The sequence below is a fragment of the Glandiceps talaboti genome, chromosome 10, assembly GCF_964340395.1.
Source record: "Glandiceps talaboti chromosome 10, keGlaTala1.1, whole genome shotgun sequence".
In the NCBI taxonomy this organism is placed as follows: domain Eukaryota; kingdom Metazoa; phylum Hemichordata; class Enteropneusta; family Spengelidae; genus Glandiceps; species Glandiceps talaboti.
The window spans coordinates 2,691,894-2,711,663 of NC_135558.1; the positions used below are offsets into that span (position 1 = coordinate 2,691,894).

At 35.7% G+C, this 19,770-nt stretch overlaps 2 protein-coding genes across 5 annotated transcripts in view; one reads left to right on the top strand and one right to left on the bottom strand.

The window, feature by feature from the left end:
- LOC144440812 (rho family-interacting cell polarization regulator 2-like) overlaps window positions 1–9,253 on the top strand; it is a 39,329-nt gene extending 30,076 nt beyond the window's left edge. For 3 of the 4 annotated variants that reach the window (XM_078130213.1, XM_078130215.1, XM_078130216.1), the window contains 12 exons: window positions 123–184; window positions 1,011–1,119; window positions 1,656–1,844; window positions 2,020–2,315; window positions 2,706–2,847; window positions 3,541–3,670; window positions 4,103–4,264; window positions 4,512–4,664; window positions 5,368–5,561; window positions 5,777–5,860; window positions 6,222–6,312; window positions 6,887–9,253. In XM_078130213.1, the coding sequence (XP_077986339.1) occupies window positions 123–184; window positions 1,011–1,119; window positions 1,656–1,844; window positions 2,020–2,315; window positions 2,706–2,847; window positions 3,541–3,670; window positions 4,103–4,264; window positions 4,512–4,664; window positions 5,368–5,561; window positions 5,777–5,860; window positions 6,222–6,312; window positions 6,887–7,002 (1,728 nt within the window). In that variant the 3' untranslated portion in view covers window positions 7,003–9,253. The remainder of the gene's footprint in view (window positions 1–122; window positions 185–1,010; window positions 1,120–1,655; window positions 1,845–2,019; window positions 2,316–2,705; window positions 2,848–3,540; window positions 3,671–4,102; window positions 4,265–4,511; window positions 4,665–5,367; window positions 5,562–5,776; window positions 5,861–6,221; window positions 6,313–6,886) is intronic. The other variant, XM_078130214.1, reaches the window with a different exon arrangement.
- A 4,265-nt stretch (window positions 9,254–13,518) lies between these two features.
- On the bottom strand, window positions 13,519–18,237 carry LOC144441193 (uncharacterized). Its single transcript, XM_078130744.1, has 6 exons — window positions 17,872–18,237; window positions 17,205–17,395; window positions 16,601–16,733; window positions 16,046–16,203; window positions 15,366–15,618; window positions 13,519–14,875 (listed from the first exon to the last, which is right to left on the bottom strand). The coding sequence occupies exons 1-6, from the start codon at window positions 18,235–18,237 to the stop codon at window positions 13,562–13,564; spliced, it is 2,415 nt and encodes an 804-aa protein (XP_077986870.1). The 3' UTR covers window positions 13,519–13,561.
- Window positions 18,238–19,770: the final 1,533 nt, after the last annotated feature.

Below are 19,770 nucleotides of genomic sequence, written 5' to 3' on the forward strand. Positions count from 1 at the left end.
TGCAAATAGCTTTTGATTGCTAAGGTCATTGCTGAGTGTGTTATTGACATGATGTGATGTTGATGTTGAGAAGTAAAAAAAATGTTCCTAGATTTTAATGTCACTGTTATGATTTGTTGTAGATATTGACAGTACATATCAATGATGCAGGAACTCTAAAACTAAATCTCAAAGTAGCATGGAGGTAAGATTTGTCATCCTAGTCTACATAGTAAAATAAAGGCGATACATGTATGTCAACACAATTCTTGGTACCTGTGATAGAATTTTACCAACTAGACGTGTCATAAAATAAATGATCATTCCATTTCTTGATTGATACCATGACTTCCACACCAAGAGCTACATATGCATGGATGTGTATGGGAATAAATCGATCGAGATTCTTGTTCTATTTTGACCCCCTAGCATGAGGTAAAATTCTATTGCAGGTACCGATAATAAGTCAACCTTCTTGTTCTATTTTGACCCTCTAGCATGAGGTAAAATGCTATTGCAGGTATTGAGAATAAGTCAACCTTCTTGTTCTATTTTGACCCTCTAGCATGAGGTAAAATGCTATTACAGGTACTGAGAATAAGTCAACCTTCTTGCTCTATTTTGACCCTCTAGCATGAGGTAAAATGCTATTGCAGGTACTGAGAATAAGTCAACCTTCTTGTTCTATTTTGACCCTCTAGTATGAGGTAAAATGCTATTGCAGGTATTGAGAGTTAGCAGATACTCTGTGTATGTTGATTCTTGAGTAATCACATACATAGCATAGTTTTTGCTTGTTGCATGTAACATATTTAGATTTACCATAATTATAGCACAAATAATGATGTATCTACCAGAGGTATTAATTGCATAATCCAAGTCAGGTTGTTGTCATTCAATACTTAAGTATGTAGTCTTGTTAGTCTGCATGCTAGCCATTACCAGTAATTATTATGTCACTGGAATGTGTATATATCTGTGTTGATGGATATGCATACCGGCATTGTTTTATTTTATCTCATTTATTTCAGTCCCTTCCAAGCAGAAGAAGAGATGGGGTCATCTGGTGGTACTGTTAATAAAAGTAGTTTCAGATCACATAACAAGGATAGAACTGGAATTGATAATATCCTAAACAAAGTATGTAATAGTCAGTCCCACTATCTGTGTCTCTGTTTGTTTGTTTCTGTGTTTCTCTACTCTCTGTCTCTGTCTCTGTCTCTGTCTCTGTCTCTTTCTGTCTCCGTGTGTCTCAGTCTGTTTGTTCCTCTGTCTCTGTTTGTTTTTCTCGCCCCTTCTGTTTGTTTCTGTCTGTCTGACTGGCTGGCTTTCTGTCCTCTGTCTCCCCTCTCTGTCTGTCTGTCTGTCTGTCTGTCTGTCTGTCTCTGTCTGTCTGTCTGTCTGTCTGTCTGTGTCTGTCTGTGTCTGTCTGTCTGTCTGTCTTTGTCTGCATGTCTGTCTGTCTGTCTGTCTGTCTGTCTGTCTGTCTGTCTGTCTGTCTGTCAGTCTGTCTGTCTGTCTGTCTGTCTGCCTGTGTCCCCCCTCTGTCTCACTCATATTTGTCTGTGTCCGTGTCTGTGTATCTCTCTCCCCTCTCTGTCTCTGTCTTTCTATATCTGTAATTCTCTACCTCCCTCTCCATACACTAAATCATCTACTCCTTGATTGTGTTATAGACTGGCAGATCTGATGAGTCATCAAGTAGTCGTATGGATGACATGGACAGTGTTGGTCAGTCAGCAAGTAGGCCGACACTGAACACAGCACTGCATACATTAGATGTAATGTTACAAGATTACAGAGGTGTATATACACAGATTGATAAGTTACAAGAAGTACTTCATAAAATTGAAGACTTGTGTGTGGTAAGTCCTGCATTTATTTTGACTTTGTGTCTATTATGTGTGTGTATAAGTTCTTTTTGCAAAACAACTCTTTCACTGGAACTGGAGTTTTACTCATAAAAATTTATCAACATTGACATCTCAATTGCTACCTTTTCATAACATACATGTGTCCTGACAACATTCATCTCAACAGAAAATCTCCAATGGCAACCACCATGAAAGTGAAGCACACATGTCAGTAGAAAATGCACTCAAAAGTTTTGATTTTCTGAATACCATGGAAGACGAATCAGCGGGGGAACATGGCAGTCATCCAAAGATAGAAGAGACTTATACTCATCCTGTTATAGAGGATACAGAGTGTTGTACAAAGATAGAAGATGTAGAAGACACAGATAGTCAACAAATAACGGAAAATACAGAAGAAAAATTAGAAGATACAGTAGAAAGTATGAATGATATAGACAATAAAGAATGTGTTATGGAAACGTAAGTTGAGCATTTTATTTATAGCTTACTTTATTTGACTCATTTGTCTGTTGCCATGGGTACTGGATCAGTCGAACTAGTTACTGTTAACATTTATTTTGATGCATGAAAAATTTAGCATATAATAATAATAATGTTGATTTTTATATAGCGCTTTCCCACTCTTTGTTCAAATTGCTTTAAAATTATTACTCCTGGCATGGATCTACAGTGGTACAATAGCCCTTTTTACTTCCTCAACTCCCTGGGGAGCATACAATCCATTGCAATACAATGCAAGGGGAAAATTATCCTGAATGTGCTTCATGTTGTGAGTGATAAAGAGCGCCCTCAATGATGATACAACAGCATTGACACTATATTGAATATTCCTATATTTCTACATTACAGGGAGGATAATAAAGAGACAACAGTTGATGCTGGCATCAATACAAATTGCAGTAATAGTCCCAGTATAGAGTTATCAACAGGCAATGAAGAACTTGACATTACATTTACACAACACTTACTACATTGTCAATATTTATTGTCTGTAAGTACAAATTCTGTCAATATTTACTCTCTAAGTACAAATTTCGTCAATATTTACCCTCTGAGTGAGTACACCACATGTAATTAATTTGGGAATAGGTAGATGTCGTTCTGTTCAAAATCTTATAACTCTCAAGTGTTATCTAAGTTAACAGTCAGATGGAGGGATAGTCTAGTTCCTATACAGTATCGTTACGATTTACAGTATAGTCTAGTTCCTATACAGTATCGTTACGATTTACTTTTTTAGTTATAGCACAGACAAGTAACACACTTGTCTGGTTTTAGAGACCACATTTGCATCCAGACTAATAGAGGGATTAAATTCTCACAGCAAACAACAAAGACTTATGCAAAATACCTTCTCAAAACGTTCCAAATCGCCATTTTTTAACCAAATTTTCATGAATTATGCTTGAGGAGGTATAATTATATGTGTGTTATTTCCCATAATTTCTCTTCATTCAGCCAGAAAGTACTCATGACCTATGGTTTTGTCACTACAAGTCGCTAGATCACTCCTATTTTCCTTGGCTCAATGAAGAAAACTATTGGGGAATAATATCTCAGTGTATAGTCATATCAAATGTTTGTATGATTCAACTAACTACAAATATTCACATCGTCTCACAAACAATTTATATGTCGTGTCAAGAGTTCTGACTGATTTCTAATTTGACCTTTGACCCTGTAGATGTTAGGATCATTTGGCCCATTACGGAGTAAAGAAGTAATAGCGCTTGGTAAACTAGAAATACAGACCAGGTTACTGGCTAGATTGTTAGAACTCAATCCAAGTAAAAGTGTAGCATCAATACAACAAGGTAACTCAACTATTTATTTTTATTTATTTGTTGGTGATACATGTACTTAGAAGATTGCATCATTACCAATTTCTGAGTCCCCAGAAGTCACATTATCACTATTGTCATATTGTGAATGTGTGTATGAAGTGTGTGTGTGTGTGTGTGTGTGTGTGTGTGTGTGTATGTGTGTGTGTGTGTGTGTGTGTGTGTGCGTGCAGGCATGTAATATATTTTGCATTCAGGTTGACTTATTCTACCACAGTGTACGCTTCCATATCACAGCCTCTCAGCTACCCATGTAGTTTTTTTGTCAAGTTCACTTACCTAATCTAATCCTACCATAGGACAACAACATTACATACACAACTGATAGAATCTTAATATAATATCTTACAATCTTAAAACTGGTTTTCTCTGAATAATAAACAATGTCATACTTCCTTCTTTCAGTCATTCCTGAATTAAAAGACAAACCAGGCTTTACAGCATTCTGGATGAAATGTTGTCTGCAACCTGTCATTCTGTATGTGTCTGTGGAAAGTGTTATAGTACAGTTTGAGTTACAGTTTGGAGCTAGACTCAGAACAAGTCATCCGACAGTAGCTGACAATGGTAAGTGTGTTTTCTAAACTTACATGGTTGGGTTAAGTTACTACCGGTACATGTAGTTCAGGGAATGCTAAACATCAGGGTTGAAAGTTTCACTAGGTGTAGATCACAACAATGATAAAGATGACGCCGATGATGACAATGACTCAAATTTGACATTCGTATTGGAAGAGTGGATTTTAAAATACCATAGGTTAATGGAGATGAATAGTAAAGACAGAAGTAATGATTGAATGTTTTCCCTGTATAGTTTTCCAGACTTTAGTCAAGACTATGGTGGACAGATCATCAGTAGACATGCAACATTGTAACTATTACGTCACTTTGTATCAGTTCACTGAATGGTGTATAGCAAGTCATAAACAAGACTTGGAACAGTACATTGCAGAATTGGTCAATGAATGTAAGTATATCAGAGTTAGTCAATGAATGTAAGTACATCAGAGTTAGTCAATGAATGTAAAAGTACATTGCAGAATTGGTCAATGAATGTAAGTACACCAGAGTTAGTCAATGAATGTAAGTACATCAGAGTTAGTCAATGAATGTAAAAGTACATTGCAGAATTAGTCAATGAATGTAAGTACACCAGAGTTAGTCAATGAATGTAAGTACAGCAGAGTTAGGCAATGAATGTAAGTACATCAGAGTCAGTCAATGAATGTAAGTACATCAGAGTCAGTCAATGAATGTAAGTACTTCAGAGTTAGTCAATGAATGTAAGTACATCAGAGTTAGTCGATGAATGTAAATACTTCAGAGTTAGTCAATGAATGTAAGTACATCAGAGTTAGTCGATGAATGTAAATACATCAGAGTCAGTCAATGAATGTAAGTACATCAAAGTCAGTCAATGAATGTAAGTACACCAGAGTCAGTCAATGAATGTAAGTACTTCAGAGTTAGTCAATGAATGTAAGTACTTCAGAGTTAGTCAATGAATGTAAGTATTTCAGAGTTAGTCGATGAATGTAAGTACTTCAGAGTTAGTCAATGAATGTAAGTATTTCAGAGTTAGTCAATGAATGTAAATACTTCAGAGTTAGTCAATGACTGTACTTCAGTGATTACAGTTACTCTAATATTCTTAACTGTCTCACCTGTAGTGTCCATCAATGAAACTCTCCAACCATCAAATGAAGATGTCTTGAAGGATTTGAAGAAACTTCCCAAAGTTCCCCTGCCAAGTAGTAATCTCATTAGTTTAGCTATGCTGTTATTAGAAGCTGATCCTACAACTAAAACTGGTGTCAGTATTTACATGGAAATGATGGCCACAGATAACAATTGGAAGAAACAGGTAACTATGACAACAGATGACAAATTGAATGAGACAGGTAACTATAGCACCACATGACAATTTAATGAGACAGGTAACTGACAACAGGTAATAATTGGAAGAAACATGTTACTATGACAACTGATAGGAATAGAATGAGACAGGTAACTATGACAACAAATAACAATGGGAAGTCAGACTTTGTAAAATAATGATCCATATTTTGTTTTTTACAGGCTGTGAATGTCTTTTTAGAATGTTTAGAAGAAAAAGATCAAGCACTTAGGCAGGCTGGCTGTCTAGCACTTGGCAGTATAAATGTAAGTAATTAGTGTAAAGAATAAAATAAACAACTGCATGTACATAGATATTTGACAACTGCATGTACCTAGATATTTGAGTACATCTACCTACTAAGTTGTTTGCATGTACTGTGTCTTGGGATGCTCACATACATCATACATTTGTACGTACGTATGTATGTATGTATGTATGTATTCATGTATGATTGCATACATACAGTTTCTAAACTGAAAATGTAGTCATTAAGAAAGTACAGAAAAAGAAAATCGGGTCATTGAGAATTCACATTTCACCCTACTGTCACAGTGCTCAGAAACAATCCTGTATTCATGAAATGAAGATATGTTAGCTTTATAAACTTTTTTTGTTCCTTTTTAGGCAAGCAGCTGTATTGAACATTTACTGTACCTATGTAGATGTGATGTTGATGACGTAAAGCAGTGTGCTAAGGATACACTCTTGTCCTTTGGTAAGTGTGCTAGGGATACTCTCTTGTCCTTTGCTAAGTGTGCTAGGGATACTCTCTTGTCCTTTGGTAAGTGTGCTAAGGATACTCTCTTGTCCTTTGGTAAGTGTGATAGGGATACTCTCTTGTCCTTTGGTAAGTGTGCTAGGGATACTCTCTTGTCCTTTGGTAAGTGTGCTAGGGATACTTGCTTGTCCTTTGGTAAGTGTGCTAGGGATACTCTCTTGTCCTTTGGTAAGTGTGCTAGGGATACTCTATTGTCCTTTGCTAAGTGTGCTAGGGATACTCGCTTGTCCTTTGGTAAGTGTGCTAGGGATACTCTCATAAGAGAAAGCTAAATAAATGTTTCCATATTACTTACAATACTGGGCCCACTTTAATAACACAAATGAGAACTGAATGAACTCATCAAAACTCAACTCAAAGGGTTTCCAAAAGTTCTGAGTATCTTTTGTCCTGTTAACAGAACATCATCAGATCAGTCCCCCCCCCCCATTACTTACTCTACATGATGTTAAGATGCTGATATGGTTGAATTGCCAATTTATTAAATGTATGTATCTTTGAATGTCAACAGGTGAAGAAGGCAAACTAGCCTATGACCAAGCGTTAGCCTCCAGTCAACAGATGTTAGAATCTCTTGCAGTTTGTCCAGGACTCTCCGGTACATGTCAGATGACCACAGAACTATAGTCAAAGACATTACACAGATCTGTAGACACTACACTACGCTCATCATTGTAAAACTTCAAAATTAGTGACCATACTAAAACCTGTTTATCTGGGATCACATTAAATTCCCACCTCACTTCAACCGAATGTTTATTTATACAAACCTTCAGTAAACTTATAATACGGATATTTGCAAATTATACAAATATGTTTACCACCTCTGTCACCATAGCAACCAGGTACATGTATATGATATCACGATTATGATCAAAAATTTTTGTGTAATATTTTATTTTCAAGAGAGTTATTTCATTTTTGCTTGAAATGTGTGTGAGCAGTGTTGTGTGTAGATATTTTGTCATCAGTCATGTATTAAGTAAGTATATTTTCAGAAATGTTATTCTTATGTGAATTTTATTTAATATCACAGTGGAGGTGAGAAATTGAAAACAGTCGAATTGATACATGCTAGCACATAGAATTATACCATCTATTTGCCTGAATAGCCTAAATGTATATCTCAATGTATTACCGTACAAATGATGTTGCCATGGTGTTCCACTCATGTGACATGATATTGTTTACATATACTCAGACAACTTCAAATGCAAAAGAAAGAATTCTATAGGTGTCATCGTACACAGTTGGGATGTAGAAGTAGACAAGTTATCATGTTGATTATTAGTTGGAAAGTAAACAATTGAAGTCATTAATATTGTCAAGACCATGTGTAATGTTTTGAGTAGAATCATGTTTCTACTGCACTGTAAAAGGATAGCAACACTTTATCACTTTTCATTGTGATCGAGTACAGGATCCTGCTGTGTTTGCTGTCTTTCTGTTTTTATTAGTCTGGTGTTGAAATTTGTCTTTCTTTGTGTCAAAATATGTCACCTGAGTGAAACACCAAACCTACATCATATCTACCATATGTTGTAAAACCAACTTGCCAACCGTCAATGGCAGAAATACTTTCCTTTTTGTTCAACCAATTTTTCTTTTCCACTGCTCAAAATTTCTCAGTGTATGCTTTAAATCTTGCAATGTTGACTACATAAAAAGTAGGACTAGATAATATTATTAGTAGTACTGGTAATCCATGGAAAGTGCAATAACTGATAAACCTATCCACAATTATGTTTAGTTGAATCTTAGAAAATATAGCCAAAGAAGTCTTTTATGGTAAGAACTACTATGAGCATTCAAATTGCATTATGTGACTGTCAGTGTCCAGGAACACATTCAGAGGGTAGATCTGTACAGTTGAGACATACTTGTCTCTCTTAAAGTAAGTTTTGACTCTTTAGTAGCTTTTAGCTATAAAAAGAACTATAGTTACTGCTGTGATTTAGCCACATTTAATATACTGTCTGTCCCAATATCTGTATTTCTGTGACCATATATGTACCCTTTTACTACCATTGTCACTGTAAGTACTAACACATCACATAAAATGCAATATGTCATTGCTAGACTAGACAGTTTCACAGTACAACCGACATATATGTAAAATTATCAAGTACTAATATGAGTTGTCTGTGGTATTCCAGCAATGTATAACCATATGAACAAACTAAATAATTCATAGTATATTCGTAAGTGTTGGCATTTTGTAGTCTGTGTGGTGTGCCATGTCAGTGTGCCATCATGCATCAGCCAACATCTTTTGCGTCTATACGACAACATATCTCACAGTCCAGGCTGTTTGCAGATTTTATTTGGTTACACTTTGTTTTCTCTGATTAAACTTGGCTGAAGTCACTCTTACATTCAAACGAAACGTTTAGCCATCAGACTGTAACAGATTTCTCTTATTGGCTGTTTTAGCATCACTGTTGATGGATACATATACAACTCAGTGACACTTCAGTGCTGATAGTTTTAACTTTAGTGTCCAAAATATATATATAATATAAAAGTATAGCATTAGAGATAATTAATTTGATAGATTTATTTATTTATCACAGATCATCAAGTTTATTAAATTTTACTGAGAAACACCTTTGTATAACATTGTTTAAATCGACTAGCCTGGTTGGTAACAATACTTGGTGAGCAGTTACTTGATATAAACACATACCAGGTTTATCTTGTAAGTTTATGCTGCATAAAAATGGTCGACACAGACTGGTAGCTAGTTGTCATAGTAACCCACTCAATGAGTACAATTCAGTTTGGTTTTATAGTGCAAGCTATATAACTCAAAAAGTTCCTATATGGATCACTAAAGAATCTACTTAAAATAGGTGTTTATAACTACCTTGCTTTTTATACCCCAATGTGGGTGGGGGTGGGGGGGGGGGTTAAGAATACTTTAATTACTATACTAAACTATGCTATACTAGCATTTCTCACATATGTTAGACACATTGTAAAGTTGCTAAGACTTAAATGAACATTTATAATTAGAGTAAATGATAGATGTAACTAACTAAACATAAATCATTCAAGTAGTTAATGCAACCATATTTTAACTAATGTCAGAGGTCATTGGAATCAACCATTTTTTGAAAAGGGATTAATAGGATCAAAAATGTTATGAGAGAGGCCAGTAGGATCAACCATTCTTTGAATGGGGTTAATAGCATCAATCATTTTGTGATGGAGTTGGCTAGGATTATCCAATTCTTGAAAGTGGTTGTAAATTAAGATCAGTAATTTCCTGAAATGGGATTGACCATTTTTTGGAAGGGGTTAATGGGATTGACCATTTTTTGGAAGGGGTTAATGGGATTGACTATTTCTTGACAGGGGTTAATGGGATTCCCTTTCTGGAAAGGCGTTGGTAGGATCACTCTTTTCTTGGAAGGGGTTAGTAGGGCCTAGGGGGATCAACTGATTGACACTACAGAGAGGTCAGTGGAGTCAACCAATACTTGAGAGAGGGTCAAAGGAGTCAACCATTTTGATAGAAAAGGCTGGAATACAAAGATGAACAGAGTTGAAATTCATTTGACTTTCTGCAGAACAAATGACAATTGTCAAAGTAAAAAGTTTCTATCTCGACTACTTTGCACTCACTAAAAATTAGCAAACTGTAGACAAATGATCACATAATATCTGTGTTTTATAAGGCGACCAGAATACAAAACTGTAGTTGCATAGTAAACTACTGAGTAGTTTACATTTCCTTTGTCAGAATTTCCTCAGCGTAAACATGTCTCTTACATTCAACTTTTTGAATGTGTATAGTCGTTCATAATGTAGGACAAACGTAGTGTTATTAGATGCCTGGCTGTATAGTGACATGCAATTCATGGAAGTACTTATTTACTATGTAATGTTAATTTTAATGATGAAATCATGTATTAAATTTTGGTGGTGAGTACAACAGTATCTCAAATAACATGGTTGATATCAAGTTGTGCACCATTTTAACTGGAATACAGCTGTTGCAATAAATGTGTTGCCTTTTTAAGGTCAATTTTGAAGAAAAAAAATCATGTTTAAATGTTGCTAAAACAGTATCTCAAATAGCTTGGCTGACATCAGGTTGTGCACTATGTTTGATACTTGAATACAGCTATTGCAATAAATGTGTTGCCATGGTATTTGTATACTGGAATACAGCTATTGCCACAAATGTGTTGTCTTTATGTTACACATTTGTTGTGGTATGTATAAGAAGTACATGGGATCCATAAAAATGACGTTGAGACACATTTTGTTTTGGTTTGTTGAAAATAGTACTACTTGAAACCTAGTAGATCAGGATAAAAATAAAGTTTTGATTTGCTTTGCCTGCTTTGTAGTCTGCAAAGTACGCCTTGTGAGGGCGCCCTCACACATCAGTCAACCTCTTTCACAGATAGAGCAGGCCAGGGAGGACACTGCAACATGATATATCTGACAGTCTACACCCTCCTTGCTATGATGTATATTAGCATTATATTGGATCCTTCGAGTGTTGACAAAAAGTTAAACAGTTTGTTATTCAATGTCAGATGAGATGTTCATCAATAAGTCCACTCTGTTATTTCCCATTGTGCCATATACAAATTCTTTATTTATTACTGTTCATCATGACCTGGGTCATGACCTTTCAACCCTTACTTCAACTATTCTTATCCAATCAATTGCTGTCATTTTGATATGGATAAGAGTAAGTTGTAACTAAATGTACTTTGCCAGATATTTCAAATTTCGAGGATGAAATGTATACGTTCCTTAGACTTGTTATACAGTTCATAAAACGTGCTGTGACAAACTTGCCATAATAATTGTAGTTTGCTTTTGATTTCAAACAATTTTATTTATATACAAATCGCTTATTAACACAATTTATTTGTAAAATAATTATAAAGAAATTATGATATTTTTTATTTTGTATTAATGTCATTATTTGTTAAATTTACAAATTTTTGACTTAGAATCGTCGAAATTGTCAATGTCGATATATGTAATTTATTTTGAGATGCCTTTTGTATCTGTTGTTCTTTGTGTTCTCAGTTGTACAAATGTGTTGCCAAACTGAGGATATAGAATAATGTAGTAGTTATAGTAAGTGAAAGTAGTCAGTTTAAATAAATGGCATTTATTCTGGCTGAAATAAGTCATGCCCACAGTGTGTATTCATGCCAGTCAAGGCATGTTGTTGCGCCCCTCAACGGTGAACTTAAAAAGACATTTATGTTGTGTGAGGGCGCTCTAACATGGCAAACCTTGAATACTCGACTCTGCAACCTTTATAACAATAAGCTGGAACATCAGAAAAGTTTGCAATAGAGCACCGTTAGATAGAAGCTCACTCTACCAAATACAAAAGTCAGCCAACCATTTTCACATTTGAAATTCAATATTTTGTGTTGCTATACGTTAAGCTGATTATTCATAATGTAGTATGTTTGAAATTTATATGCTGTGGCCTGACAGCTAGCAATGTTTTAGTATGAATTTGTAAAACTAGTCAGTTATTGACTGTCTTTATCACTCAGTTTTGTATACTTAGTTTGTCAGTTGTTGTATTAACTGTCTTCCCTTGAATAGTATAATGCAGTAAAGAAAAGGTTCTTTTATTGTATACTGTGTGGTATTTTTTTTATTGGTCCATATGAATGTGTTCTGTCTGTGTATGTATTGTGTCTAGAGGGCTATTGGAACGAGTTCTGTTCGTACATTCACGTGGGTATATTATTATTTATAGACAAGTTTGCTGTGCTATATGAACAGTGAGGAAATTTTCAGTTATCGTATGTGTGTATGTATGTATGCATTCGTGTGTATGTATGTATGTGTGTATGCTATGTGTGTGTATGTGTATGTGAGTGCACGCGTGTATGTATGTATGTATGTGTGCGTATGTATGTGTGCGCGCGTGTGTATGTATGTGTGCACACGTGTGTGTGTGTGTGTGTGTAGAATAGAATAGATTGAAATCTTTATTGCATCCATTAAAAAAAACTTTAACAATATATACGTACACACACACATACACACAAGTACATACAATAACAAACTTGTTACATATTATTTAGCTTTTTGCAATGTATTGAGTTACAAACACAGATTTTGTCAATATTGTTTCACATTGATATTTCAAGTAATAAATATACAATCCTCATCCATACAGCCACTTTAACCACACACAGTGCTTTCTATAATCAACATTCATCATTGATGTAACTGTGCTTTCTTTGTTTTTATAATAGATTAATATTATATAGACATAATTTGCCTGTATCATCTGAGGAAATGCCGTGGTCATCTTGCCAGCATTGTACTTTAGAATGACAACAAACAGAAATATTAATTCAGTGTCTCTATCAAATCATCCTGTATTTAACAATCATGAAAATGAATACTCAAAGAAAACATCTGATTCAACATTTTTCTTTAAAGTTTATAAATAGAAAACTTCAAATCAGATACAGAAATTTCAATCTTACAACTGTGCTGAGAATGAAAGTAAATTTAGTTACAGTCTGTGAAAATCAACAAATGATACAAAAGTAAAAAGTGATCTCTTGCATGTATTATGTACATTATGATTACATTCCTCAATATCTGACCAAAAAAACATCTTTAGCTTTACTATTTACATATCTTTTGGATGTGAGACATTTTTGATTAAAATTCATAGCATATACTGTAGTGCAGTGTGCCATCTCTTATGATAGCCAAGTTTTGTTGTTGTGGGTCAGTATGATAAAAACTGCCATTTCTTGTGAGTCACCACATAGTAAGAGATAGGGGAACACCAAATTTTGGTGTGTCTCTAGAAACTGTGCTTTAGTGACATGTCAAATTGGCCTAGAGGGCACACTGCTGTAGTGTGCAATTTTAGTCAATGAAGCAGCAAAAATAGTAGGTAAATGGTTGAATTTCAAACTAGCTGTGCACTGTAGACAGACTATTTTATGGAATGTATACAGGTACATTCGAATTTTTCATTTCAGTGATCAATTTGATGCTTTCCATATATTGTTGTATGGTAGGTTCACATATAATAAGTATACCACTATCAATGCTACCCTCTGTAATACTCCATGTTATCAGATTTTAACCCCCCCCCCCCACCCCACCCCTACCCAATGTCCTCCTTCAACCTTCCATTGATGTGGTATTTTAATATCATGTCTATTTATTTCACCAAGGTAGGGTGGTTTCCTACTCTTCCATCTTGTGAATTCATCATTGTGTGAAACCTGTCTAAATTGGTATCTTTCTTCTTAGTATTTTCTGTCTTAGGAACAGACAACGATGAGGCTGACTTTGGTAGAGGATAGAACGCTTGCACTGTTTTGGTTTTCTGTTTCTGTTGTGTTACCCGACTCCTTGCTTCCATCATTTTCTCATTTGTTTCATGTAAGAGTCTAGTGTCTAGAGTGGCTCTCTCGACTGCTGCATGGGCTTGCCTCATCAGTTTTCTGTGTTCTAGATATTTCTTGACCAGGTCTTGTTGTTGTCTCTGACTGTCTTTAAGTCCTTGTAATAAGTCTTGTCGTTCATGGAAGATGTCTTCTCGCTTCGCTTGTCTATCGTGTCTGAGAAGTGCATTAGACACAGAGGTGTGCTGACTATTGAAGTCTGTTAGAAACAGTGAATCAGTATGTCGTCTTTGCTTGAATTCTGACGACCTACTTCTCATTTCTCGGTTTTGCTGTATTTCTTCTTTCCTTATAATTTCTTGTTTTTCTAACATGTCTGCCATCTTGTTAACTTCTCTCTCATGCTGTTGTTGAGCGACAGCTCTCTTCTCGTCCAAGTATCCCCTGATTCTGTTCTTTGCATGTTCTCTTTGTTCCCGTAATGCCATCACAAAATCCATCTTGGCAGCCATCTTCTCAGCATCCTGTCTGTCTTTGTATGCTTGTTGAACAGCTCTTAAACTAGACATACCCATTGTCCCCTGTACGCGTGAGAACAGTCTCTGATCAGCATTGTGTTTTTTCTTTGGAGGTAAAGTAGGTTTAGGCAAACTTTCTCTCTTCATTATATATGCCCTTTCTGCCTCTTTCACATCCCTGGCTGCTTCTCTTCGAGATATCAACATATCCTGCAATGGATCAGTATCCACAACGAGAGGTTTCATTCCTTTCAATCGGAAGACCACCTTTCTACTACTCTCATCATCAAGATCAAGGTCTTCACCATGGTCAGATACTGGGACATCAAGTTCACGTAGAGGACCAAGCATCTGTTTAACTGTTTTCCTTTCTTTCTTCTTCTTCTTACCTTTCTTACCAACACTTCTTGCACTCTTGATCATATCAATTGGTTCATCCCGAGAAGATCTGAATGATTTACTAGGAAAAGTTGTTTCTATGGCGACATCATCCTGTAGAGTTAGGATACCATCAGACTCTAGTCTAGATAGGTTGATGAGTAGATTGGTTCTCCTGCGATGTGGAGACTGAGACATGGCACCTAGCTTTGTTGATGATTGCGACCTAACCTGAAGCTTGGCTGGGGATTCAGATTTCATCTGTAACGAAAAAAAAATTGGTGTCTTGTAAAACCTGATTAATTACCACCATGGAATCGTGATGATATGGTCAATCTTTCCACTTGAAATCTAGTTTAGTAAGTGACTCATAAAAGTGGTACCCCATATTTTTCCAACAAAACAAGGCCATTGGCAAATTTACATTCAGGCCTGTGGCAGGCCTGGATCATCATGACTGTGGCAGGTCTGCTTCATGCATGTGACAGGTCATTCCTGTCATGAATACATTGATTTTTAGCTGTGACATATTATCATTTGTTTTGCATTTTTGTGGCTCTGGAAGTGATCATCAGTGCTTCCTGATTTTAATTAGATTGTACTGGAAACTGACGCACTACAGATTGATTGATTGATTGATTGATTGAGTGATTGATTGATTACCACATATTGCATAGCAGTGAATAATTATATAGACAAAATACTTGTAACAATGTTGTACCTGTAGATTTTCTTCTTTGATAGGAGACTGGACTTTACTGGGTCTGGTTGGGACCCTTTCACCATGAGCCGAAGCAAGACTTGGTGTTCGTGATCCCGGTCGTCTATTCTGCATATATGTGTCAAAATCTATTCGCATAGAAGAGGAGTCATCCACTGAAGTACCAGGAAGTGGTGATGTTGGTGGTGGGCCTGGTTCAGGTTTAGAAAGACCTTTGTAGTCACGGTATTTCCGTTGAATTGACACAGCAGCCCTAGTGGTGAAATATGTATAAGGATATAGTATGTAACTTGGGGTGGAGGGGTTTCACATTGGCGAGTGATTAATACATGAACTTCACAAACTTTACATCTCTTTTCCCAGAAGCTAGCCAAAGCTATTAAATGAACTATCAAGATCAGTGAGCCTGATCACAAGGTTTCATGTTGAGATAGACACCAAAAAGAAAACACACAAACATCACTCACACTGTGTAGGCTCTTTATTTAGTTAATGAAAGTAAAAAGTCAGATGAAGTATTTGTTAGACCAAATAAATAACAATAACTGTCTCATAGCTGGCATATTAGAAGACTACTATGTATAATGTACAGCATTATGTCTCACATAGACTTTTTTCACAAGTCTATTTGACTACTATGTTGGTGAATACCCACTGAATGTATGGATAGGTGTACTTACCATATCCGAGTATCCTGTATTAATCCAAAACGTTTACGTGCTAGATACCCACGTATGTAGCGCTGTATGATCAGTACTGGTGAATATCTGGCTTGTATGTGTGAGATTTGACCCAGAATATAATGTACTATTTTCATTTCTAGTTCATATGTAGTCTCCTGTAATGTGAAAAGAAATGATTGAGATACAGAATATTCAAATGTGATCATTCAACCTTCTAAATTATATTACCAAGTTGTGATGGTCAATTATTTGTATGACTAAGTCTCAATATTTGTGTCTCCTTGTACAGCCTTATTGTGGAAGGACTAAACACAATATAATGACACCTAATCAGATGTATGGTCATTCAAGACCCATGGTAAAAATGTTTATAGTCATTCTGGTTTGGTTGTAAAAGTTACAAATTTCATGTCAAATTGTATTCCAAGTAGACACTATACAAACACTATTTCTATATGTATGCAACTATGTGTTTGACGTAGGATGTAACACCTTCTACCTTACTTTATATAGACAAGTCACATATATGACAGAGTATGAAGTATTTCACACCTTTTTAGTTGTTGGCATGAGATCGATGTAAAAGTTGGGATTCATAGCCGTAAATGGTCCACCAAAGGCTGCATCCTCTATAATCTCCTCATCAGATACCACATGCATGTCTAGCACCCTCAGGGTCCACACACTGTTGATGTCGTAAGAGAAACATTGGTATTACAGAGATTATGTACTTATACCTATAGCAATTTAGTATGTAGAATCCTAGATCTCGGAGGGGATAGGTCTCACATTAAGTGTTCTCCCCAGGGTGTTTTTTTTGTTGTATCTTACTGACTAATTTGCATATGAAGATATGAATATAATGTTTTGTTATGGTAATTAATTTCTGTTGTTCTATGGAAATTATGGGATATGAGCCCATACTCAATAAACTCTCTGTGAAGAACGTTGACAGCTGTAACAAATTGGTCATTGTCTGGTAATGACCTTCTTTCTTATCTTTTTTTGTTTTACGTAACCAATAATACTATTTACTGATGAAATTTAAATAAACTTTGATGGTGACTTTTTTCAGCATAATTTTTTTTTAATTTTCTATTTGCTCATAAATGAAATCAAATACACATAACCATTAGTTGTACTGTTTGTGACCTACCTGTTAACAACATGATGTCTGTATGCTTTCTTGAGACTAACAGGTGTATCAAACAGTGTTAGAACTTCTAGACTTGGACAATGGGCAAGACTTTGTAAATGCTCAAGTCTTCCTATGCTGTTATTATGCAGATGAAGAATCCGTAAGTATTCCAAATTTTCCCAAAATTCAGCGCCAGGAAGTACAGAAATCTGTCCATACAAAACAGAAACAATTTAGATATTACACAATATGCAAGTCAAGTTATTGCCTTTGAACAGAAAATATGAGTATAAACCCTGGTCATTCTATGTCATGACAACTTCAGTCCAGTGTCTATGTTTAATAATAATACTGGTTCTGTGGTGCTTGCAATACTAGTCAAAATGTATGGTCACAAATCCCCATCACTTTTCTTAATCACTCCAACTGTTTGTGTAGTACACTGTAAATAACATATAGAACCCATGAAAAAATTGATGATCAAAGAACATAATATTTTGTGTTCATCTGTATTTTGTCTAGAAGCTATCCATGACTTTGCACCTCTTCTCACAGGATGGGGAGAGATTTTGAGATTCAAAGCCATCTGTATTTGCCATAAAATCTGTGCTGCTACTTCACATCACCATGCAAGTACTTCCATGGCATTCACTGAGCATTTATAGAAACAAATATATCGCCTCACCTGATTACTGTGCAAGTCCAATTTGATCAATTCAGGACATGCTATCAGGGCATCAAATCGACTGATGTAGTTGGAATGTAGGATACATATCTGAAGTCTTTTACATGTATAAATGCCGACGATATCTCTCAGATGTACACCTACTAATTTCACCAGCTTGATGCTCCGTAGACTTTCTTTTTCCTTGTCCTTGACACAATTCTCTCTCAAAAAATTCTTGCTCAATGTTTGCAAATATCCCTTTTCCTCGGCTTCTCTGTAAAACTTCTCTTGTCTGATTTTTTCCAATTTTGCCTCAAAGTTTGCTGGTTTAGTTGGCGAGCCAGTCAGTCGGGCAAATTTACTCCAATCCGGAATACTAACCATGATGCCCCGATGTTATTAGTACTGCAGTGCTAACATGTAACAGTATTCAGTATTACACTTTACAGCCCTAGCCTTTTATCGATATCGAAGGCTATGGTTGTCGTGGATGGCGTAGTCGTTCCAGATTTTCAGACGTGTGAACTGCACATCCTTTGAAATAAATATGTAACAGTTACAGCTCAAGCAAAACTCCCAACGCGTCTCCTGATCATGAAATAATCAGTACAAAGTGGGTGTATTGCCTTATTTTAACTGTTTGGGACCTCGGCAATCTAATCTATTACAGTCGAGTCCGCCATGATGGTTCTTGTTGCTATAGCATTTGTTTGTGTATTCTTTTATAAGTAGTCAGAAAAGTTCATCTATTTATTTTATTATAAGATCTCAAAATCTTAGTAGGTATTTAAATTATTATAATTATACATTTATTTATTGAAATATTGACACTTTATGCATATATACACTTAAAAAGTTATAGACAATCTTATTTTATTCGCATCGGGTTCTACACTCTTGTTAATTCTTACGTGGACAAATGAACAACGTTTTTCGTCAAACGTTGGCGTAGATGGCTCCCTCCACTACTGTCACGAAACTACTCAATCTGATTAAAATCCGATGTAGATGTCGGCTAATCGTGCATTGCTATCTTACCATCGTTATTTAGCTTGAATTGACCTTTGTAGTACATGTTTACGTTTTTAGCCTGATCGCCTCCTCTACATCAGATGTAGAGGAGGCGATCAGCCGACAGTGATGGCGGTGATCATGTTCATGACTTGGACGGGAATTTTCAAGATGTTACCCTTTTCCCTTTAGCAATCTCTTTCAAACTATACATGTGTACTTAGTAATATAGTCCACATATCATGTAAACACTAGCTATCATACTCCTGGATCACATTCTATATTATAGTAGACACAACTTAGAAATCATTTTTTATAATAAAGACATCTATGGCAGGAGAGTTGCTGATTCAGCAGTTTTTCTGGACGTTGAGTCCAACAGTTCATATAAATGACATGGGAACTGAAAGATAACCCTGCAGTTTATTGCTAGGAATCAAACGTTCTTTTTTAGATAGACTGACTCGGAGTACTGCGCCCTCCCGCGACATTATTGGTATAGGTATGATTCACATAGGAGACTTCATATTTCTAATAACTGATTCAGTAGAGACAAACATTTAAATTCATATGATCTAATTACCCCTAATTTTTTGTCCTCATTCCCTTAGTACAGCTACTCTATGGAATCCAATTCCAGACAGGGAGCCTGTCAATTCTTTCATTTTTGATTCGAGATTCTTGAAGAGTGAGAAAGTTTTTACTTTCTACATTAAACTTTCACAATGTAGAATTTTAATCTCGTTTGTGTCTTTTGTATGAATTTATGTCTATTGTAACCATTTTTAGTCTTGTCCTCCATGGAGAGAAGTACGAAGTATCGAGGTTAAATAAAATACATAAATAAATGTGTTGTCAATTTACGTCTACGTTTTTTACATATCGTTTTAAAGTGCGTCTATCTAA

Excerpts from the sequence above, each read along its gene's own strand:
- LOC144441193 (XM_078130744.1), bottom strand. The coding sequence starts at position 18,237 with ATGGTTAGTATTCCGGATTGGAGTAAATTTGCCCGACTGACTGGCTCG. Across the intron at positions 15,619-16,045 it reads ATACAGGATACTCGGATATG|GGCTGCTGTGTCAATTCAAC; the intron begins GTAAGTACACCT and ends TTTCACCACTAG. Across the intron at positions 14,876-15,365 it reads TCAAAGAAGAAAATCTACAG|GTTAGGTCGCAATCATCAAC; the intron begins GTACAACATTGT and ends GCCAAGCTTCAG.